A 25,945-nucleotide genomic window follows, 5' to 3' on the forward strand; every position below is an offset into this window, starting at 1 on the left:
GTCCCGCACTATTTCAAGGGGACATAAGTACATCATATATTTTTTTCTTGGCTGTGTTAATGGGACATGTATTTTCTGTTTGAGGAAATCTGCCAGTGAACATCCAACAATTTCTTGGTAAACTTCTGCTTGTCTGATGCTGAATGCACTGTCAGCATTGAGTCATAAGAAAGGAGGAGTAGCCCTGAAGATGGCTTACCATGAGTGAAAGATCTGCTTCTTGACACAATAGTTGTCCAGATCCCTGCATTTGATGCTACCAGTGCTTCACCTGTCGATTGAATGAAGGAATGAAAGGGAAAATAAAAAGAGCTCTCGATGCTTGCCATGAAATTGCCTACATACTGTGAATATGATATGCCAAATTACTGCACAGATTTATATCCATGACAAAGTATGCCTCATACATTATTCTATCTGTGGTCTGAAAGGAGGGAGTAAACTTGTCCTGTGAAAAGCCTTTCCCTTTTCTATGACATCCATAGGGCTATGGCAAGCCAAAATGTTTGCATATCAAAATGGGCAGGATGTAGGATTTCTTATGCCATTTAATCTTCACTTCGCCCTATGGAAGGAAGTTTCTGTAGTGAAGCATGTCATGTCATCAACGATCATCAAACAATTCCATGGAAGCTGCCCACCACGACACATGACTAAGTATACCACATAGGTGTGTTATGAGAATAACAATTGAAAGCTTTATAGAAGTCTCTTCAATCATGAAGAAACCTGTGTTCAGATAAAGAAGGTTCCCCATAGATTCTCTGTCAAAACACACTTATAGTGAAAGAATCTAAACTTTTAGGAGCCATAAATGAGTCTAGACTAGTAAGTTGTTGTCTGTGTAGCCATGGATTTATAGAATCTTTGACATCTAATAAGTTTGCTTGCATTCATGAGTATGCAAGTACAGAATGACTTCAAAGTGAACACTGCTGCCACCTAGGTGGTCATTACCTGATGAGATATCAACTCCAACTGGCTGACCGGACTCTGCGTACTCCTCCAACAGCTTGACCATTGTCTCCTGGGGGTCCAGGCCAGAATTCTGGGCCAGTACCTTGGGGATGACCAGCAGGGCCTCGGCGTAGGCCTGGACGCCCAGCCTGGCCCGGCCCTTGACCGTCTCCTTGAATTTCTGCAGGGCGTGGTAGATGGCCACCTCAAGGGCACCAGCTCCAGGCACCACACAGCCTGGTGAAGAGGAAATCATGGACCACTTGGTCAAAGCATTTTTCATACAAATTTCTATTCTCTAAAACTCCTACAAATCTCTTGCTCAAGCTACTCTTTTCTTTGTGTGTTTTGTGTTTTTGTTTTTTGTCTTTGCTACCTGTATGCTGAGAATTGACAAGAGGATGGTATTTTCTACTAGATAATTTCAAAGCGTTTACTTCCTTTACTATGACTAAAATATGTCAATGAGAGAAATGGAATATAATACTGCTTGTCACTTTCGACAGAAACTAGTGAATGGGACTGAATGTATGCCTGGAAAGCTTGTCAATCAAAAAGACCCAAGACATGCAGAATAAGTCTGCATATGACAAGAGCACAGTCACTGCTCTTGTGGTATGGCCATGAGCTCCTTGATGGAATGATGACATGCAGAAATTATTGCAGACAAATACAAATATTCATAGAAAGGAGCAATTTTTGATGTAATTTGCTCATCTTTGGCATTGCTTAGTGCCAAGGGTTCACCAGCTAGTGACACTGTAAGATTTGGGTAGGGGGACATATTGTATATTCTCTCCTACTGACACACAAAAGATCAAATGTTGCTCAGAATGAAGTGGAGAGAAAACTGGCAGTAAGAGACATGATAGACAGAGCATGCATGTTGACGGATTTGACCAGGACAGTGACGACAATCACTCACCATCATCGATGGCATTCTTGACAGCACGGAGCCCGTCGTGAGTGGCATCCTTGATCTGGGTGAGGGTGTGGCGGTTGGGCCCCTTGATCATGATGGTGACAGACTGGGGGTTCTTGCACTCCTCAATGAAGGTGTACTTCTCCTCTCCCTGGAATGGTCAAGTCAGAGGCACCATGTGACATTTACAGGTCATGTGTTCATGTGAGAGGTCAGTGCACTAATGTACAGACATATACAGACACCATCCCTCAGGATCCTCTTATGATCTCCTTTATCCATTTATTCAAATGATTACTTATCAATGTACGTGTGATTCCAGCTTGCAGGTATAAGTTGCTATGTTTGGCTTTATAAGTTTTGCAGTATGATAATCAAATCATGTGATGAGAAAATCATGTTCACTAAATGGCCTAAACACACTAACAATGGAGTATACACTGTACTTAACCCTATTCTAACTGGGGGGGGGGGGTCAAATTGACCCCCCCCTCGACGTTTCGCGCAACGATTTCGCAACGCGCAAAGATTTTGCCGCGTCGTTTCACGACTTTTTTCATTGAAGTAACCCGCATAATTTGAGACCAAATTTGCGACGTCCGGGTACACCGTTTTGAAGTTACGTAATGTTTTGCATATGCATGTCAACCAAAAAACAGCTAAAATTCATGATATCATGTGCAAATCCAATGCAAATTGTGTTTTTTGGTTAAATTGATATAAATTAGATTATTTCAACTTTTAACCATTGAAATTAATCAATTCTAGTGTAGATAAGCCTGAAAAAGTGCCTGCAACAAATTTTGGCAAAAAAACAATAGAAAACAAAAGGTCGAAAAACCAATAAAATACATAAGAAATTAACAAAACAATAAAAAACAAAAGAAATTGATTTCGATTGTGCTAATTTTTTACAAGAAAATTGTTTGATGTGTCTTGAGGAATTCTGACACAAAAATTTAGCAATCCTCCAGTCTTTTAAATGGAGTTATAGGTGAAAATATGATTTCATGCACAAATTTGCATAATTAATTTATTAGAAATAGAAAGGCAATATTTTCTATTGTATGACCATGTTATCTTGTAGTTGACATCCAGCTCTATCTTCAGGCAAAATTTCGCGGCGATCGCACGAACGGCGGCCGAGATCTGAAGGGGGGGTCAAATTGACCCCCCCTCAGTAAAAACTTGGTCTCAAATAGCCCAGTTAGAATAGGGTTAAGCCACATTGTGTGAATAAATGTGCTAAACTGGACAAAAGTGTAATAAAAATGTACGAGAGCAAAACAATTGCCACTTCCATATTGGTGCATAATGCAAAGGCAAATGAAGTCTCTCCATTCCAATCAAAATTAAGTTGTTGCTGTTGTTGTTGTTGTTGTTGTTGTTGCTGTTGATGATGTTTTCAATTGTTCAGCCAACCAGCGGATTGCACTTTTGCTGTACACCTTACCAGGACGTGTTCATAGACCAGCCCAGCCTCCCCTAGACACTCTGGTGTCAGGTCATCGAAGGAGTTCATTGCCATGCCTCCCACAGCCAGAGGAAGTCTGTGTGGAGACGAGAGCAAAGCAGGAGTTAATAGAACAGAACATGAATATTCATGAGAGACTTTCTACCTTACTTGAACAGACAGAATACTGTATCTCAGAATTGTCTGTCACTTTACCATGTCACATCACATCTTCTTACTCTTACACCCTGATAAGATCATGATTTACATTCCAAAATCTATTCAAAATGAAAGTTATACCAACATGATTATCCTCTCAATTAGATTAAAAAAAGAAAGAAAAAGAAATAGGGATATAATTTTTTCTTTCCAAATGCTCTAATGATCACTGCTTCCAGTGTCTGTGCTTACATAGAATTTTTTACAGTATAAAGCAACCACACCCGAGTTCCATTGGTTGTTTCCCTCTTCTTTTCACGTGAAATGACCATTCTCCAACTTCTTCACAACCTCATGCCATAACTGAACAATCAAATGCTACTGCAATCACAATGACAAACTGGATGTTTGATGAGAAGTATTCGAGACAACTGACAATTCATTTGTGGATTGACCTGGAATTTGTAAGTTACACCTTAGGACACTCACTCAAATGGATATGAGTGTAAAGCCCTATACCATCTATACCTATATCATCAGACAAGTGCCCACTCACTATACTTGCCCATCTGCTCAATTTCAGTGGGCCCCCTGACAAATTGGCAGGCAGGCAGGTGGGTGTGAAGCACCTTGGACCTTACAGGGGGACAGGAAAATGAATGTGATATAATAATCAGGTTGGTACACACCTCTCCATGTTCCTCCTTTTGGCTCTCCTCAGAGCAACAATGCCTTCTTTTTTATTTTTCCCCACTCACTCATATGGACATGAGTGGAAAGCCCTTTACCTTTTACCAGACAATTGCCCATTCCCTACACTTGCTCATCAGTCAAGCTTTAGTGGCCCCTGGCAAGTGGGCAGGCAGGCAGGTGGGTTTGAGGGACCCTGGACTTTACAGGGGGACAGGAAATCAATGCGATATAATAATCAGGTTGGTACACACCTCTCCATGTTCCTCCTCTTGGCTCTCCTCAGAGCAACAATGCCTTCCTTGGCCAGCATGTCCAGGGACAAGGGGTCAATGCCCTTTGGGAAGAAAAAGAAAGACAGAACTTCCTCTCATTCTTTATTCCATCATATCTTTTCCTCACTGTCATGCCATTTGACTGAAATCATCTCTCCCACTCAACACAGATGCAAAGTGTAGTGACCATTAATGAGCGGTCACTTGGAAGATTCATATGAAACAGTTGTGGTATTGCATCAACTAATTGGTCAGAGTCTGTAATGATCATTCATTTGATCTGTGATGAACGTTTCCCTCTCACATAAGGACAGGATTCTTCAGGATGTTCAATATATCATCACATACCATGATGAAAACAAGGTGTATAGCATGAACACATCTAATTTCATTAAAACTCTGAAAGCGCCATGCATTCCAAGAGTAAATCCAGTGTTGCCCTTTGATATAAAAAAGCATGCCCATAAGTACTGCTGTGTTTTGTGCGTCCTTCATTTCTATTTGACCTGTAATATCCATTTCCAATTTTGGGATAATCCTTTACTATGACAGCAGTGTTTAAGTGTCTGTTTGTTTGCTTTTTTTCTTTCTTTTTATAAAACTGGATATGCAACATCACACAAACATGCATGAGCTTTGTTTTGTTTTGTTTTGTTTTTTACTCTGTGCATCCCATTACCTTTTGGTTGATGACCACAAAGCCCTTCTTGTTGCCCTCGCAGACCTTTCGCTTGAGTTCAATGACCTTCTTAACCTTCTCGTCGGTGAAGGCCCTCTCTGCCTCGACCAGCTTCTCCCGCTCAGCAGCAGACTTGTAGAAGAAGCCTGCATTAACCTCACTGTGTGTACGAGAAACAAAGTCACAGATATCAATGTACTGACTTCACACAATTTTCACAGAACAATCTGTTGACTTCTCATTTCTTTGTCTTTTGTTTTTGTTTTTTATTATCTTTTTAACCAAGCATGGAGGGCACAACTGGGAATTTTAAAGGAATGCATTAGAAACTGAAGATTACTCAGCATCATGATTTCTGTTGCTGTTGTTGCTACACATCTAACTCATGAAATAGTCGATACCCCCCATGCAGTTAAGCAGTCTGATATATGAAACAATTTTGTTCATCAACCAACAAAGGTTCATCTCTGCTTTTATTATTTTTTTGATTTGTGCCTGTTTTTGCTTTGTTTTGTGCGTTCTTATTGATTTTTTTTTCTTTGGGGGGGGGGGGGGGACAGGTTCTTTCACAAAAAAATGGGTCACAAAGAACAGTATAATTTTTAACCCGTTGAGGACAAGTTCGGAGTACACATGGGTAAGTGTCTATAGGAAATTTGTGTTGTAGAAAAAAAATCAGCTCGTCCTCAATGAGTTAAGTAAAAACTAATGCCAGAGAATGAAATTAACATTTCAGAAAGAAATACCACATATTTACACAATATACCAACTCCACACTTCATAGAACTTGTTGTACTTGCAAAAAGAATTATATATAGCTGGTTGAGGAAAGTGGTTTGAACAAGCTGTCTACACAATACTTATAACATACCAGGGACTATCTCTTTGTCCTCATGTGACACCAGAAAGGCACTTGATGGTGCAATTTAGTCTTTGATTTAACTAATCGTTAGATCATGAATCTCTTTTGAATTGCATTCATAGGTCAGGGTTGTGGGATGGAAAATGAATGAATGAATGAATGAATGAATGCATGAGTGAATGAATGAATGAATGAATGCATGAATGAATGAATGAATGAATGGATGGATGGATGGATGGATGGATGGATGGATGGATGGATGGATTTGATGCCCACCTCTTCTCGTACTCCATGGACACGTTGCAGGTGAGGATGTAGGCGTTCTCGACACGCTTCCTCATGTCTGGGTGCCGTGCCCCATGATCCATGACCAAGCCCCTGACCAGGGAGGTGTCCGTTTCGCTGCGATGCTGCATCTGCACGATCTCCACCATGTGGAGGTCGATGGGCTCCTTGTCCTTGCGAATGGCCAGCACGGCATCAACGACCACCTGAGGGCAAGTTTTTGTCGGTCAGTGACGGGAGTTCATGTCTTTATCTTTCTCATCAACTTCATTATCATTGTCCTCATCATCATTATGATAAAATATTGTTCAGGTGTGACTTTCTTACTTTGTCTCCCTCTACAAATTTAATTTGAAGAGGGAGACAAAGTAAGAAACTCGCACCTGAACCTTCACCCCTCTGAATAATATCTTTCTTTCAAATAAAATATTGTCGTTACCATCAATCCTCAATGCATTTCCAACCCTCAACCCACTAATACTTACAGCACTATTAATGATACTTTTAACACTAGTAGCAGTGTTACTTTTCATTGTCCCCAACTTTAGCCAAGTTCAACTGACTGTTGACTCTTTGTTTGTTCAGCCATGTACTGGTGTCAGTTCACTTTTTTTCTGCTGTTTTTTATTTTCTTTTTTAAATTTCTTTTTAAATTGAGGTTATTTTGGCTTGAAATCAGCTTTGCAATCACTGACAGTCATGTAACCCATGGATGCATGAATTACTTTTACTTCACTTTTTAAGTATTCTGTCTAGTTTCATAATCAAAGCCAACTCTCTTTTTGAAAATTTGTAATTCATAAGAATGGTGGAACTTGCTACATTGACTGAGGGATACTTGTACTCAGACTTTCATTCACACTTGGTGTACACACTGCCCTCATACATTCAATGACAAACAGTGGTATACATGTCGTATAGCTATGAACCCAGCATTATTGAACTAGGTTAGTGATCTAGTTTTCAGATTGAAGCTACACAACTTTTTACAGCAGCCTTAATCTTGATGCCAACAGAAACATCTTCAATAACAATTATCCTTAATATTTTAATTGGTAGCAGGAGGATATTACCTTCGGCCACACTGAAATGATCTTATTGACAAACGATATCATTTTATTCTTCAGCGTATAAAAAAAAAAAACACTAACAAATTTCTCTTGGGACATAATACAGGCAAACGATCTGAATTCTTTGGTCACTGCTACTGGGTGTCGCCTTACCTCGGTCAAGAGGTCAGCCAGCTCGGGGTGGACCTTGGTGCGGAGCGAGGTGCGCGCCACGTTGATGAGGATGTCCCGGTCAATGGTCTGGGACACCTTAATGCCCTCCAGGACCTCCAGGGCCTTCTCCTTGGCAACCTCAAAGCCCTCTGTCACGATGCGAGGATGCAGACCCTATTAAGATCACAACAAAAAAACAAATACATGGGCTTTACATGACACTCACTACAGTCAACGTGTATTTAATCTATGTGTATTTAATCTCCAAGGTGATAGACCTGAAGGTACATGTATGACCGAAAGACTGTAGATATTAAATTCTCCGCTGTCTGTGATGGTAGCTGAAATAGGCACACCTTTTCTACAGAAAACATCCATCTGTTTCATGAGGATTGTGCATTTCTTGACATTCTTAAATTTACTTTAAAACCAAAAATCTTCATGTGCATGAAAGTTCAAGAATTTTGCAAGGAGCCTAAATTTATGAGAAGTAAAATGCAGATGACAGGTTTTTTTTTCTTTGTCACACAATGTATTAAATGCCAGTGGTAAGCTGCAAAAGTTTCATGCCGCAAAAATTTCTGGTTCCATAGTATTTTCTTGAACTGCTGCTCTGCCCAATGAAGTCAACTTGGACATGGTGTGAATTCGCAAACTGGCCACAAGGAAAAAAACTGTACGGATGCATCACATTAGGTTTCTGCTGTCTGAAATGAGTAAGCCTTGGGCAGTAGAACTTGGGAAGGTCAATACTCAAGTTTACACACATGATGAAGGGATTAACCAATCAGCTTGTAATAGGTATTTTGTGCCTTAATTAAAGGGATGGTGCAATATTGGTGGAGATGAGATTTGGGCTTTTCACTTTTTGCGAGATACCAAGAAAACACTTATGATATAGTACAGAAAATACCATTATAAGAGGAATTCAAAGTTTATTTGATGAAAATCAGTTTGGAATGACTGAGACATCCAAAAAACAAAGTAAAACAAAGCGATCATAATAAAGTGTGGGTCCCACACTTTATTAGAATCACTCTTTTCTGGATATCTCAGCCATTTCAAAATCAATTTTCATCAAATAAACGTTGAATTCCTTATAGAATTACATGCTCTTTCATATTTCATAAGAGGTTTCTCACTAACCCACCAAAAAATGTTAGAAACCTGAAATTAGGTCTCAACCAAAACTATATGATCCCTTTAATACTAGACACATGTATCATACCTTCATTAATTCACATTATATAATGAATGGATTTCATTCGAGTATGGGCCTCTTTTACAACCAATTTTGTTTGCAAGATACAATAAGTCTTACTTCCAGCATGACACTATACAGAGAACAAGTTTAGAAAGTGATGGGTAGAAAAACAACAAAACTTATCAATTATATATACCATCCCGCTCAAACATATACTGTAAAACATGATATATTTGCGGCATGAATTTTTCGCGAATTGGAGTCGACGGCTGTTTTTGCGGCATGAAATTTTCGCGAATTGCCACTGGCATTCAATGCATATAGTATAGACAAGAACTTTTGCGTGCATTTTAATTTCGCAAATCTTTGCGCTCGCGAAATTAAAATGCACGCGAACATTCCTCGTTTTACAGTACTTGTAACTCATTACCTACATGTAATCATTCAATGTGTTCAGTGACATTTGATTGCGCAAGTGTAAATGAAGTATTTATGATGGTACCCTTAGTTTCCTTAGCCTTATCTTCAAAGGGTCAGAATTTATATTGCTGGTACAAACCGTACATACAAAGCCATAAACACATACTTTACAGATTAACATTTTACTGCCTACTGTATGTATGTTTTGACCACAGGGAGCCGGTAAAAGATTGACTGCCTTGTGCCCGGGATAAAAATGAATGAATGAATGAAAGTGTTGACAACAACATCCTGGAAGTGAAAAAATAAAAAAGATATCCTGCATATTACATGACAGAAAAGATATCATTTACTACTGAACAACAAATTTTTGCATTCATTTCAATTTTGTGAATTTCACGAGAACCAAGATTCACAAACTCAAAATGCAGACGAAAAGTGCTTGTCTATACTATAATACTTCTGGTGCCAGCGGCAATTGCAAAATTTTATGCTGCAATTATTTCTAGCTTTATAGTATGTGACTGAATACACAAGGGCAAACTCGTAATATGGGGTTTGACTACTAGATACTTCACGGAAGCATTTTATGCAAGCTAGAAAAGAAAAAAATCTGCCTTGTTCATGAGGAAGTTATTGAACAGACCTGACAATCAAAAAACTAAAGCAAATAAAAACACTGAAATGCTTTTATTCATGTCACGGTGGTAGCATAGCAATATTAAACAAAAATGAGTTAAAAACAAATACCTTCTCCCATCTACAGTGTAGCTTGATAGCTCAATCTGTTCTAGTATAGAAAATATCACTCATTCCTTCAAGAACCACACTGAACTCATGCACTTCCTTAACCACCCATCCCTCCCCACCCCCCCCCAAAAAAAAAGGGGGGGGGGGGTCTCTCAGTCTCTCAAGACAAAGAAAAAAAGAAAAAAAGGGAGTTATATTCATGAAATCTTCACAGTATATGCACCACTCTTATTCTAAATCTGCTGCTATGGTCCAATTTGCAGACTATGAGAGCATGGCATACACTGAATGAGGTTTAAACCGGTAGGTGGGGAGGGGCATGGTCAGTCCTTACCTCCGAGATATAGAGATCGGCCTGCTTGAGGAGCTCTCCGATGATGAGGACGTTGGAGGTGGTTCCATCCCCTGTGATGTCATCCTGGGCAGTGGCCACCTTGGCGATCATGGAGGCAGTTGGGTGCTGGATTTGCTGGAATTGGAACGAAAGGGAGATATACGTTGAATAAGAATGATAGAAGAGTTTGTTTGCAAAAACCGATAAGTCCATATTTGCCAAATGGAGATATTTGCGATTAAAGGTCAAGAAAAATAAAGAGAATAATAAGAATTTTTTTGCTTCTTTTGACCATAACTTCAAAAATGTACCTTCATACGTAGTGACCAGTATATCATTTAAAAGGTATTATTTTGTATTTTGTACTTTATGACAGAGACTGTACTTCAAAATCTTCAAAAATGGACTGATCGGTTTTTGCAAACAAACTCTTCATATGTAGTCATCCATGTCTGGCTCAGTGCCCACTGACGAGACACATAAACCTGGTGGAGTGGGGATTCGTGCAATGGGAAGACAGGCCCGATTTGGATACATTAAAGAATCACTGTAACCAATTGTGCACAGCTTTTAATATCATCATATCTCTTTGTAGGTACACTTATAGCTGAAGAATCTTGAATGGAGTCAAACATTCAATTGAATTAAATTGGATAGGTTTTTTTATTAAGAATTATGTCTCGCAGCCAAAGGATGGATTAATTCAGTGCTCTGTACAAACAATAATATAAAGACATGCTATTTAAAACATTATGGTGGTCAAGCGTATGCTTCCATGCACAAATTCATTGATGGGCAATTGTATTCTAGCGGGCTATGCCAGTCTTGTTTTGTTAATATACCCCAGCGGAAAGCGAATCAAGACCCATGCAATTTGACCACCCTGCTCTCCCCACACAACTACAATTTAGTGCCATCTCAACAATTTGCCTTTCATAGAATGAACATTGAGAAAAGAGAGATTTTTTTTTTTTGTTTTGTTTTCAAAAGACACAAAGTAGATGGCTTGATGACTCTAAAATCCAACGGTTGCCATGTAAAAGCTCTCTTTCTGTGAACAGTAGAGAAAAAAATAAAAAGAAAAAAAAGTTATGCCAAATAAACTTCACCTTAACCTAGCCAATGTCATCAAAATAAAAAGATGGACAAGATAGCATGAGTGGTTGGTCGACCATCTTACCATTTCATGCAGCAGGACATTGCCATCTTTAGTCAGCTTAATGTCACCACTACCAGACACCAACCTGGAATGGAGAAAAAAGAACGTTCAACGAAAAGTTACAAAAGGAAACAACTATATCTATGAAGAAACCATTGTGCAGACAGAAAACCTTTCATTCTCAAGAGTTGAGTGTGACATTCACACTCTTATACCAATCATGGAGCTACAACACATGCATTAGATAATCCATGTTGTCAAGTAGATGGCCTGATTGAAACGGCTGAGGATTTTCAACATGTATAAATTACTTTTTTTAGATAAGAAATTCCCACATGTGAGTTATCATCTAAAAATCAGACACATTTGACATGAAAGTCATGAAAGTTAACATAATGAATGAATGGAAATATTTGAGAAGGCAAAAGACCTTGAAATCATTAAAAGGAACATTGCACACAAATCAAACACTGATTGCAAAGGGTCATGAACTTCTCCCGGCTTTCTGTTAATTATAGTTATTGCATTCACAATGTTTTAACTGGCAAGTTCTGTGGAAATAAACAATCTAAAAGATACAATGTAGCTTGTTTACTACATTGGTCTGAACAGGGAGGTTCACCTCCCTGGTCTGAATTATCAGTCTCTTTTACAAGTTGGACCACTAAGATCCAAGTTATTTGTTGAAACACACAAACTTGGTGGTGCTCATCTCTACATCTGCAATGAGCTTATAAATGTGTTTGAGAGGTTTGATTTAATTTTGATTCATTCACATACAGTCTAACCTGCCTTTAAATCAGTGGCAACCAGTGTATAGTGGTCACCTGCTGCATACATCCACCTAGAAAAGCCCCCCCCCCCCTCCCCCGAGAGAAAAGCCATGTTAAAGACCTTGTCTATAGCAGCCATCTGTCTATAACAACCACTCTTTTTGTCTCCATTGGGTGGCCGCTATAGACAGGTTAAACTGTGTTGTTCTGCTTTTGGAGAAATAACTACTTTCATCTTGTTTATGTGGCATCCCTGTACAAGTGTTTTTTAGAAAAAAGGAAGGGAAGAGTCGGGTTACTGCAAACCCTACAATGTACTTGTTTGACACAAGTACTGTAAAAGTGGAAATTTTCAGTTTTGACATTTTCATGCATTGTGCACAACCAGAAACTAGTGTGAAAATAACAGCACGCAAATATTTTTTGCATGCCATATGTTCCAGTACTCACAGTCTTGATTCCGCGGAATTAAAAACACGCGAAACTATTCTTACCGGGCTGAGCGCAAAAAATTAGTCGCACGAAAATATCCACTTTTACAGTATGCTGTACACTGGTTTCACACAGGTATCATCAAACTGCACAATCTTCTGATACAGGTCTAAGTGCAGGTGATGTTAATCTGACAGCATGATACAGTGTACATGAATCTGCAGGTTATCATTTCCATCTTTATTTCTAAAAGAGACCTGTACTACATCAAATGAACAGCATGGTGCCCACTGTATTCAGAATGTCTTACTGTATACACAGAGCTGCACACTAACCCATTTTTTTCTATTGGGCCGACCTGTCTGTCTGACCATTAAGTACCCATTTGTCCATTCTTTACTGGCCTATTCCTGAAAAAGTTACCAGTCCGACAGTGATATTTTTACTTGTCAGGGACCATGGGGCCAGTGCCAGTGTGCAGCCTTGCTGTACAAATGTATTCCATAATAGGACTATACAAATTTTTGTATGTGCCACTATCCACAATGTACATGTACATGTAACAGCAAGGTCTTTTCCTCCTTAGCACTATCTTTAGCAATCTTGATTGCACATGTGCTCTGGGGGAATAAGCCTTTCCTTTCAGGCTTGTGTACACTCAACAGACGGTCTCCAGCTACTCATTAGGGAATCACATAATGTGTACAAAGAGAGATTTAGACATTTGAGATACGATGATAGCGCTGAAAGGAGAGAAGAACGCAGAAAGTTACTGGTATTTGGGGTTCTCAGATGAAGAAAGCATATAATCAGTGTACATCATACAGTATAATATAGTCGGGCCAAGCCCTCCAATATAGAAGAGCTGTATTTCTTATCTGTTGGAGGGGTCTGTTGATTTTTTTGTTTTTTTATGTCAACATACAACTCTCGATAAAAGCATACACCAGGAACTTTTCCCCTTGAAAGCACACAGTTACTATCACAGGTATACGAGGCACATTTCTGCATGTACCTGCACTCTGGGACATGTCTTAGACTGACCAACTTGTGTTGCACAGGACTGATACCTGGTATTGTACTCTATTTTGGACACAGGACTTTCAAGGCAGCACTTACTACTGTCAGGGAATCTGTCCTTTGGATACAAAATCAACTTGTTTTTTTTATCTTCTTTTGTCTTCCTTTCTTTTCTCACTTTCTAAGGCTGCATCCTGTTTTTGTTACATGAAGGATTTATGTGTTTACAAAAAAAATCCCTTTCAGGAAGGGCATAGAATTTCAGAACATCACTGTCAGCTGAGCTTGCACAATCTAAACTGGTGTCCATCGGAATCACTGTGTATCTTAAGCCTAGGCAAGGGATCTGTCACACAGAGGCTCGACCGAGATGTTTTCATCGATCAAGTCTGTCAGATTGCTCGACTTTGAACCCGAGTCTGAGCACGAGTCCGAGTCCAGGTCAGAGCTTGATCCTTCGCCCGTGCCCAAGCCCAAAAAGGAACGAACGAGGACGTCTAAATCTGCAAAACCACCACAACCTCTGCCCCTACAGCTGCCGATAGTAGAGATCAAGAAGCTTGTAAGTAGTGTAGCTTTTATGGATGCATGCATAGAATTTAGCAGGTACAGTTTATAAAACATTGGCTCACAATGACAGTGAATTGGCCTAAGTTTCCAGAGTGCTTCAAATGTTCCATTAGTCTCATAAGCTAATTTGTGGAATACAGTGTGTTACTTATTGTATCTGCAGCTCAGCTCCAATACATGGATGCCTGTGTACTATAGAATCATCATGAACATTTGTGCCATGAAACTTTCACATACTGTACAGTATGTATAGCCACTGGCATTCAATGCATTGTGTAGACAAACGGTTTCACTCATTTCTTTTGCAAATCTTGGCTTCTTGTGAAAATTGTGAAATTTTCATGCACGTGAACATTTCTCATTTTACAGTACTGTTTTTCTGAGGCCACTCACAAACAGCAATTTAAAGTTTTTCTCTCACTTCTTTACAAAGAAAAATCACTACAATATCAGTTATTCGATACAACTGTTATAAGTGTTTATTGTACTAAAAATATTCAATATTTTGTAAGATACATCTATGGAAAACTGCAAGCTTGACACCCTGCTACAAACCATATGTACCTTGGGCAACTAGTTATCACTGTTAGGCCAGTAATATGAATCCTTGGATATTTGTCTACAAAATATCAAGCCTTGCTTTAATGTTTGTTTGGGCAAGAAATATCCTTATACAACAATGTAACTCTGTACGACTCACTGTATCTCTTATGAAACATATACCCTATACATGTACATTGTAGAAGCAATTCTGACAGTTTCAAACAGCAGCATTTGATACACTATGCTCTCCCTCAAACATTTTCCCCAAATGGATGTTTTTACAGGATTAATTATTGGTATACACATCAAATTTGCAGTTTGTACTATGACAGTTATTTGCACATTTCTGCCTATTAGTATTCAATACAACAAATAAGTTATACCATATGACCCTCCCCCCCAAAAAAAAAACACACACACACACACACACACACACACACACACACACACACAAATGGTTGGGAAAATGCCTACCCAGTCTTTCTTGGATAATGCCATTTGATAAAATGTGCAACTACATGTAATCACATTAAACATTGATATTTATAATCTACAGATGTCAAGTTTCCAACTGCAGAAATCATCAGCAAATTTGAAACACTGTTTCCAAAATGTCACATGTAATGAATATATAGCAAGTGTTGATGTAAATTTCTTCAAAACACTCAATTAACTTACGTGCTACAGGCAGTTGGAGAGTTTGAGGCATGATCCCACAAAAAAAGAAGAAGAAATGTCGCTATGGTGACTAGTACATGTATGCCTCTGTCTCACATGGTTCTCCCAATAGGTCTGAGTACATCTTGGCAATGTGAGATGACAGTTTCACATACAGTGTAACTGGCAAAAAACTGAAATGACATGTTTGTCACAAATGTGTCTCGTGTTTACTTTCCTTTAATTAGGTTTCATTTGGATGGCTGGCTGGCTAAATTGTTGAAAAAAGCAAGTAGTGGGGAATTTGTGCATTTTCACTTGACCTTTGACCCTTGCCCTTTGACTCCACGACTATTTTTAAAGTAAGGGAAAAATTTTGACATTTCTACATTTTCACTTGACCTACGACCCCATGGCCCAAATTTTTCCCAACAGAATCCTTGAGCAGGTATGTATTATATACCAAGTCTGACGCAATGAGTAATCTCAAAGGTATGGAGAATAAGTGTAATTTCAGTGGAGTAGAATTTTAGCCTTTTAACCTGACCACGACCCTTGAACTTTGACCCCAAAGTCCCATGATAATCATTGTCACGCATTATATGCAGGGCTCCACACTAACTTTTATTTTTGGTGGCCCAAAGGCAAACATCCGTCCTTTTTTGGTGGCCCGATCAGGCCCACCAAAGTCATCATTTTTGAAATTTTGGTGGCCCGATGTGCGTTTTTGGTGGCCCCGGGCCATCGGGCCACCGTTAGTGTCGAGCCCTGTTATATGCATATACCATACTAGTACTAAGTTTCATGAAGACACTTGAACCATGCTGAGATATGGAGAAAAAGCATCATTTTAGCCTTTTCACTTGAACGCTGACCCCATGGCCCCAAACTTTCCTCGAGATTTTGTTTTTTTCTTGCATGATACTACATTTTATATTTCATGGCAAAAGGATGCTAAATGCATGCATTGTGCGTGTAATATATGTGGATTTGCATGGGTTTTTATGGAATCATAATACAGTTCCACATCTCCATGCAAATGCCACATTGGAGCAGGATAAACCTTGTACATATGAAGTACACTTTAATTGTTCCAGATCTGATTTATCTTAATTTTGATACTTTTAAAGGTAACAGGCTTTCTCATGTTTCATTCTTGACTTACTGTACAGCAGGATTTGTACATGTGTGCCTTTGAAGGTTATGTATTACGTAACCTGTTAAACCATGATACTTCTGCTTCTTTAATATTCATCTTCAGAATGTGACAAGGGTACAATGGTTTATAATAATAGGTTTGTTTGCATATTAGCTTCGAATATTAATTTCATAAATTCAAATTCATGAAATTCTTCTGTTGAAATGTTTTCATTGCAAATGATTGACAAATTGCCCAACACTGACGTAAATAATCATTGAATTGATCAGATCACTGAATTCAGTGCTTATTTACATCGATATACAGCAATTTGTCAATCACTGATTAATTCAGTGATTGACAAATTGCCCTACATTTATAAGCAGAGAAAAAAAAAATCAGTGATTAGTTTGTTCAGGAGAAAACTTTTTTCAATTTCATAGTAACGGAATTACGTCAATTTGTCAGTAGATTTTGAAAATTTTCTCCAAAAGAAATATGAGAGTGACTGATTGCTTTATAAAATGTGATTGTTGAAGCATAACAAGAAAAATGTGGAAGTATGGAAAAAGCAATTAGATATTTAAAGGCAGGGAATCCCACTTGCATGCCTTAAATGAAGAGTTGTATAAATACAGTGGTATGTTGAAGAGAGTATCATTTTAGAAACTCCCATAAAGTATTGAAAGTGGAAGGTAACATTTAGTGCATTTTTATTGACCGTTAGATTTTGAATTGAATTTTTTTCGGGGCTCACCGTAAATTCCAGTACATTACTAGGCTACCTTTGCAGACCCATGCACTGCATGTGTGTCCATCATGTATATTTTGTGAAGAAAGTTCATCAAAACTTACAAACATTTCTATATATACATTCTTGCCACACATTCTACATGTTATTACATCAGCTCTTATACTTTTAGATTGTGTTTGTAGGTAAAAGATATAGAAGACTGCAACAAAAAGGCTTAAGTGTGGCTGACACACAGAACTACTGAGTAGTTGAGTTTTGTGCATTATTCAAATTGTAGATAACTGTTGACTTTCAAATTTCTCAGCAGTGGCCTGAACAAGTCCCCTGAGGTTCATATTTAATGTTTTGCTGCATTTTGGGAGGTCTGTAAAAGGTATCCCCTACCTTTAAGTTGTTTCATTTTAAATTTTCATTTGATAATGTCAAATTTTACATAAATACAATAGTCTTCCAACTTACATAAAAGTGTGTACAACAAAAATGAGGAAAGTTATTGGAAAAGGGTTTTTTGTTTCCGTAAATTCAAGAATCCGCCTGTGTGGGAAACGTAAATTTCTGAGCATTTACTTTACTCTGAATTTTGCTGTTTTTGCTCTTCCCATACGAAATTGCCAAGTGATAATGGGCTCCATTACAAAATCGTATTATTCTTTTTGAAAATTAATTTTCAAATAGTAAATTTTCATGACCATCAACAGGGACGGATCCAGGAATTTCATAAAGGGGGGCGCAAAGACTATTTTTTGGCGCTACTTCCAGGTTTCATCTCATTTTTTAAAACTTTCTTTTATTTTAACCAAAAATAAAGAGGGGGTGCGCGCGGTGCAACCCCCCCCCCCCCCCCCACCCTGGATCCACCACTGATCAATTCTAGAAAGTTTTGGATTCATTCAAAGTGCTTGTAAAGATCCATACCGTAAGTTTGCTGAGCGTACAGTGTATCTTGAAAAAAAAAAGAAGAAATCCTGCAATGTGATGTGCCTTTTTGGGACTCTAGAACTGAAGACACTGCATGCACTTCTTGATTTAAATCTTGTCACAGTTGCAGCCACGACCATTAGTGTAGGGGACACCTGTACATAACCACTGATAACAGCACTCATATTCAACAGATAATACAATACAATTCAAGTATTTGTCTTCAAACTTTGGTACTGCATACACAATACCAACTATCACAGCCCAGTCGCTGTCCACACAAACAGCGACAGGGCTGTACCGAAACGGCCCACAACACAAAGAGAGCTCAGCGATCACTTTACGATCGCTTTGAGTTTTGATACTTGACATCATTTTTTGTCACCTCTAACTCATTAAATGTAATCTTCATTAATGACATTCCATAGCTATGTTATTGATATTGACATACACACATTTCACAACTTAAAGAAAATGAAGATTATATGCAACATCTGATAATCGGGAGTTTTGTAGTTGTGTTGTGGTTCCCAACTTTGATGGCGAGGCCCCGTCTGTCTGTGGGCTATCCTGGATGGTGTTTCACAAAGATTTTAAAAATTAATTATAAATTGATTTTAAAATTTAAGATTGACTAAAAATTATGGTATGCTGTGTGTCTTCAATGTTGCTCAACCTTCTAATAAAAATGAAGATTTTGGAGACTTTTTCATGTTGCCATCCAACGGCAACAAGATAAAAAAACAATTTTTGTTTTATGGAATTATTCTGTAAATTAACAAGTTACAACATTAACTGATAATTTGAAGTGGGTGAACATGGTGAATATTAGCCTAATGAAATTGAACAGGAAACTATTGGCATACCCTAATTTTTAGTCAATCTAAAATTAAGTTCGACTTCGTAATGCAGCTGTCATTTGTATGACGCACCTCTTGACCCCCGGGATAGGTGCGTCAAAGTACCAATGTGCGTCATACCTTTTAGGTACCATGACGTTCCCTCCGTCACAAAAAGTGACCCACCTCTATGAGACATTGACGCATTAACCAGTCAAAATGGTGACGCACCTCTTCGTGAAAATGACTGACCCTTGACGCACATGTTATTCGCAGTACGTGCCAGACTGGAATGCTGCAGAGCTCTGTGTGCGCTCACGCAATTCGCTGCCTGCGAACTGTGTACACCGAACGGAACTTCGCCCGCGTGGATCCCTGTCGCCTACGGACCCTGGATGTTTACTTCGATCGCCGTGGTACTGTATCCCCATGTTGTGGGCGGCTGGGGAGCGTTAGTATAGTAGCTTAGCTGCACACTGTAGCCAGCTGCCACTACACTCCAGTACCCTGTTTCGATTCGAATCGGGGTAGAAGCGTTCCGTTGTGCAATGTCTGCTTCTTTTTCTCTTCTTCTTCATCCGCTTGTCCCTTGCCTCCCAAGTATGAAATGATTTTTAGAGTGTTGTGTGTGTTTTTTGTAACGTTATTGCATCATTTTTCTGCAAGGAAGAGGTGAGTTTCTGTTCGTGTATTGTATGTGCAGGTGAAAAGCGTTCGAACTGTCTTTCCCGAGTATCGTGGAAGCTCGATGTATTTCTCGGCCTACATCAAAGGAGATCTCATACAACAGAATACTTATAACAAACTATTTTCCGGTCAAAATGAATTGATTTCCTTTGTTTTGTATCGTTTATTGACTTGATCCTAAGGATCTTGTCGCAATACCGAGTTTCCAATGTGTATTTATTTTCACCTTATTTTCGCGTAGCTTTCGGTGCTGTAAACTGTTGCTAGGGCTTAAGCCTACTACTAAACTTACCGTTCTCCACTGTCGTTTCTCACACATCGTTTGGTACGATTTCTTCCATTTTATATCACTTTATCCGTTCCCTTTATACTTTGAAGTATTTGACGTAATTCTTTCAAGTGTCTCGCACTGCTATTTTCGTAACGGCGATTTCTCCGCTTTGCTGCAATACTTTTTTCGAATCGAAGCGACGAAGTTTGATACCAGCCGCTGTAGTGTGCCGTGTGTTGTCTTTTCTAAATATTTGTGTTGTTGGGAGGTGTTGATACTTTGTATTTGTTATTTATTAGGTGATACGCTTTTAGCGTATCACCTGTTGTGATTGTCAAAATCTGTCTTTTTTCTTATTCTTCTTTCTTTCTGGCCTATTTTGTGTCGTCAATATCTCAAGAATGACATTACGGAGTAACATGACATTTTCAGTCAACATGTCTCATGACAATATCTAGCCACAATAAGGTTTTCATGACAGTAACGTATCTATGACGTCATCTAGGCGCCATTTTGTGATTTTCGGACCATGTTACATGATCGATCATAACTTCATAACTAAAGGTCCTTTCTGTATCAGTTTTTGTGGACATAAAGTTCAGGTCACGCTCTATCTTTCTTTCTCTGATGCTAATTACCTAGGACGTCATCTAGGACGCGTAAGCGCGCGTCAAACATTTAAAAGGCTCAAAACAACTTTCCAATGGGAAATCTCGAAGTTTCAGACAATTTTAAGCGTTTCAAACAATTTTGCGCGTGCGCGTCCGTCCGCGCATTTTCGCGCGCACAGCGCGTCAGTAACATGAAAATGCACATTTTTTGACTGATCTGGATTCCTGATACTTTGAGTAACAATATCCATTGATTTCTGATCGATTTTGACAAATAACAAAGCAATGCACTGGCGTCAAAGTTGAAATTTCGCGTGCGCATCTATGTGCAAATATAGTGAAAAAACATGTCTTTGTTTATTTCGCCATAGCTCTTTAAAACGTCAGGTGACCCTATGTTTTTATTGCATATTACAAAAGCATATGAATTGAAAATAACGTTTCAAGTATCATTATTTCCATAATTACAATATGACGTCATCATATCGTCATCTGAAATCAAAAAAGTGGAATTAATTTTTTTAAGGTACTGTTTCTGACATTCATTTGCTCGTATCTCTGTTGTTTAAGCTCAATATTATCCCAAATTCAGATATGTTGTACTTTGAACATTTGCCTTTTAATTCCATGTCATGCTTTTGATATTTGATGACGTCATCATACCTTAAATTGTGATTAAAGGTAAACTCGCAAAATCGGACAAGTTTACGTGTATTGTCTATGGGAGGTGATTTTTTTTAAAAGCATCAATTGACTTAACAACGTTTAAGCACCTTTATCTGAGCTGATTTTGCTTCATTTCCTCTGAAACTTTAATATGTTGTAGCTGAGACAATAAGCTGCAGTAATCATGCATTTTATTCTTTTAAATCTCCTCATCAGATTGACAATTTTGCAGTTTAAAACTGAAAATGAAAATGGAATGTGGACAAAACGATTCCCCATGTATCTTTCACATACATAAGTTTACGTTCCCCATATTTTCTCGTCGAGACGTATGGCCGAGTGGTTAAAGGCGCCGTCTCAGAGACGTGAGATTGTGGGTTCAAACCCCACAAGATCACGAAACATTTTTTTTTTTATTTTACTTTTTTTTCTTCAATTTTGTATTACATATTCGTCCATGTAGAAATCACGTTCGTATATAAACGCACCTATACACACACACAGACACACACACACGCCATATCCCTCTTTTTTGTGTGTTGGAGACCACATTGCTTCGACTGCAGCAACATTTTGCAGGTTGACTTTGTCAAACCGATCATAGTATGTAATGACGACGACTGAGGTGTTGTACTTTGAACAATTGTCTTTCAAGACGATGTCATTGTTTTGTAATTTGATGACGTCATTACACTGAAAATTGTGATTAAAGGCAAGGTATCAAAACCAGCCGATTATAGGTTTTATGTCTGCGGGACGTATTTTTCCCAAGTTGCCAGAAATGGCATAGTGACCTCAGTCGTTACAGGGCCGCTTCTCCGTCTAGCAATGCACAATAGATGTTCACCAGGCCACGTTAGTTGAGTGGGCATTGACTTTCCCCCTGTTATATCTATACATTGTTTTTTTTTTTTTGTCTTACCATTTCCGTGGATGACCCGTGGCCGAGTGGTTACAGAAACGGTTTCGCATGCACGCTCAATATAACTTCAAGGTGCCTATATCACATTCTTTTCTTTGTCGATCACAGATGACCGTCATCTGATGACCACAAGCGTATCACCTAACTCGTCCTCAATGTGACGAGTTTTCATGTCTCGTTTTTCTTAATGTTGATAGGAAAAGGCTAAAATGGTCTGAGTGATGTCTGATGGTGATGATGATAACTATGCTGGTGTAAAAAGACGGCTTACTGTGAATGCTGAGCGTACGTGCCGTTCGTTCCATTTTACTTTCCCTCTTATTCTTCTTTCCCCCTTACTCTTCTTTTCCTTTCCAAGAATGATAAAAAAAAAAGAAATTACATACACCTCACAACAAAATAGAACCACGTGCTACCAACCTTCGTAAAGTTAAATCTAAATGTTCAATATCAGCAAAGAATAAGGGGAAAGCACGAATGACAATAAATTAGAGCGAAGAGATTGTTTTACATGCAGTCTCTTCGGCTCGAAGAAACTTGACACCCCACCCCTCTCCCCTTGTGGAAATTTCCACAAAAGCATGTGCCACACCCAGGTGCGTGCCAGACGGAAGAATGCGCGCACTGGAATAAACAGCGTGTAAATATCATGGAAATATCGATCGAAGAACCAGCTCATTAGTTGAATTAAAGGAATCATTGCAAAGATATCGTGATTCTATAGCCTTTCTTTTGGCGCATAGTAGGAAACATCAAACAGTCGAATATAATGTACTTGATCGAATATCTTATGTTCCCTGAACAATAAAAAAAAGGATCGATTAATCAGTCAATTAAAAATGCAACTGAGCCAGAAATACTTAAAAGGTCTCGTATGCCCAGAGAAATTCACTACGAGTAGGTTCAATGAGATGCAGTCATCACCCTGGTTACAAAATCATGACAATTAATTTCAGTTCACGCTCATGATAACTGCTTATTACTTATCAAAGTTTTGGCTATCAACATTCGTTCGTAGGTGTTTTTTGTTTGTTTTGTATGTTTTTCTTGTATGGATTTCTTCGTATCGAACGTAGACTGCATGTTTACCGTTTATCCAAACAGTAGGCGCCTAGGCGTACTTTCTGAATATATTCAGAAATTTCTATCAACATTTTAAATATATTACAAGACTCCCAAATACCAGTTGAAAAAAATTAAGAAATCGAATTTTTTAGATATGAACAACAACAACAAAAAAAAAAAATGCGTAGGAAAAAACCACTTCAACCTCGAATGACTTCGAATTTCTCTAAACCGTTCCCTAGTTCATGGACATCCCATAGAAACGCGTGTTCTGATATACACGTTGCTATGGCAAACTATCTAGTTTCGCGAAACTACGGCCTGGCCACAGTAATTTTTTCCGTAACCTCCCGCCTCCCCTTCCCCGATTCGAAAACAGCTTGATTGAAGCCCCTGCCTATTTAAACACGAACCTTATTAAACCCAAGTTAGGTACATGGTTTATATGGCTAGTGTTTAAATAGAATTTACTATTTTAAGTTAATGCAGGTTTTAATAGACTCTCAGTAATGTTAGTTCCATAATCGTTTGTATGTGTTTTGGGGCCTGGCCTCTGCCATGCCTCGCCTTCTGTATACGTATGTACGCGTGTACTGTATGTATACATGTACCACATGGTCGACATCACGCACGTGGTTTTGCTGCAGGTTCCACGGTCGACGGTCGATGCTACAGTACACTACAGTGAATGCGATTGAAGGATAGCGAGCTTCGCGATGCCGCGGGCTGTATGTGATGATTGTAATCACAAATCGTGTTTGGTAGTGTGGTTTTGGAGCAAATTTGTACTCAAACTTTCTGAAAAGACCTTTAGTCTGACATCAGATAGAAAAAGAAGACATACGAGAATGAAGTGAGTATCAGTATGTTATAATAAAACTGATTGAAAATTGTGTCATTTTCGCGTTTCCAGGAGCCGGTGAATTCGGCCGACTCGCGATCGCGAGTTTGTTTTATTCTGTAAACGGAGGGATACCATGCCCCATGCAAGAAGCTTCGCAAAATTACATGACGGTCCCATTAACGAACCTTTTGACACACTCTGGTTAAATGACCGACTATGACGCACATAATGGGTCAGTATTGTGACGGACATTTTGCTCCCGTGACGGCACCACGCGTCATCAAATTGGTGGTACTTGACGCGACCATGACGCACATTTCCCGGGGGTCAAGAGGTGCGTCATACAAATGACAGCTGCATAAGCTGTTATGATCATGTGCCGCATGCGGATTTATGAGGCCGCTGGTAGCTCTCAGCTCTACGATCGCAGCGCAGTGCGTGCGAGCAAGAAAGCTCCGCCTGAGAAGCGGGCACAATCGAAGGTACAGTTTGGGACCCCACACCCAAATTCAGTCATACAGGCATGCACACAGCAACAACTTCAGATTTGGTAGCACTTCGTGTTACGCTAACATTGCTTCTTACATTTTAATCGTTCCCTTCGGCCCAAGATTGGTTCGCAATACATCTTGGAGTCCTCTGGCTGCACTGGTGTTGACAGCAAGTGCTTGTGCCGCTCGGGCGACTTCAGCTTTTGGATTTAGTGCTTTCACGGCGGCCATGCTCACTTCGATTTCAGTAATCTCATCAAAGATCGTACAGTTGCCATGCGTTTTGCGATTCCCAGGCAGTGGTACTTTAGTTGCACTTGTTGTAGACACAGGGGTTGCAGGATCCGGGTTCAGCGAAAAGCATCGATTGGTCTGCGCTTGCGCACTCGAGTTTACCGTCGATTCTTATGTTCTTCGATCAAAGATCTCTCCTCGCTCTGAGCTGCGCTGCACATGTGAGATTTTTCCAGAACAACATGCACCCTCACACGGAAATCTCCCGCAAGAACTCGAGATCACGATATACCAATACATTAATGGATTAAAAAAGAAGCAACTCTTTTCCTGACAAGGGAGGCACGGATTTGCTAAAGAAAATAAGGATACTTTTAATAGGCTTACACAAAAGCAACCTACAGGTGTAATGCTGGATAGCACTCCTCGTGTATTATACTTATCTTTTATGCATTTCACGCCATCTGTAATTTATTTCATTTCCAACAAGTTACAAAAATGCAGTTACAGTATAAGGTATTAACATAATTGCTCAAAATCAATGCAATATGTTCAAATACATTAAAATAAACTACGGCGAACTGAAATGCAATAAATGTAACTTTGATGAAACTACAAATCTTTCTGTTGGGATATATTTTTCTATTACTGAGAGAAAACACAGAGGGTAAATCCTACGTCTATTCCATGATTTTCTTCGAGTGATCCCGAGGTCACTCCAAAATAAGTTAAAATATTTTTTTTTTTCACTAAAAATTCACTCCAATTTCCCTCTAAACTCACTTTTTTATGTTATTCACTCCTACCTATGAGTAAATATCTTCACTCGTTTCTATCTATTCATTTATTTACTTATTCTTTTTTTTTAGATCGAGTAGGATGTATGCCCTCTACTTGGGACATACAAAATATGCACGCACCGAATGAAATATGTAACTGCGGGATGCTCGTTTTAGATCAAAGATATGCGCAGCATTTCTTCTTCTTATTCTTCTTCTTCCTCTTATCGTTATTATCACTATTATTTTCACATATACGCCGGAGAGCATTACCGATCGACTGCATTGTTGAAACATTTTCCTTTTTAATATCTCACACAAAAATTCAGACATACACCACGGAGCTACATACTCTCTCT

General features: G+C 38.9%; 1 protein-coding gene across 1 annotated transcript; it reads right to left on the minus strand.

Annotated features, from left to right (window-relative positions):
* Nucleotides 1-195: 195 nt before the first annotated feature.
* On the minus strand, nucleotides 196-24,839 carry LOC140227638 (T-complex protein 1 subunit zeta-like). The gene is given in 12 exon segments (XM_072308056.1): nucleotides 196-239; nucleotides 242-271; nucleotides 958-1,194; nucleotides 1,883-2,030; nucleotides 3,333-3,429; nucleotides 4,436-4,518; nucleotides 5,136-5,295; nucleotides 6,274-6,488; nucleotides 7,506-7,679; nucleotides 10,214-10,348; nucleotides 11,394-11,457; nucleotides 24,668-24,839. Coding segments are annotated over 12 exon segments (1,524 nt in total). The 5' UTR covers nucleotides 24,805-24,839.
* Between the last annotated feature and the right edge of the window lie 1,106 nt (nucleotides 24,840-25,945).

This window comes from Diadema setosum, chromosome 4, assembly GCF_964275005.1.
Source record: "Diadema setosum chromosome 4, eeDiaSeto1, whole genome shotgun sequence".
NCBI classification, from domain to species: Eukaryota; Metazoa; Echinodermata; class Echinoidea; order Diadematoida; family Diadematidae; genus Diadema; species Diadema setosum.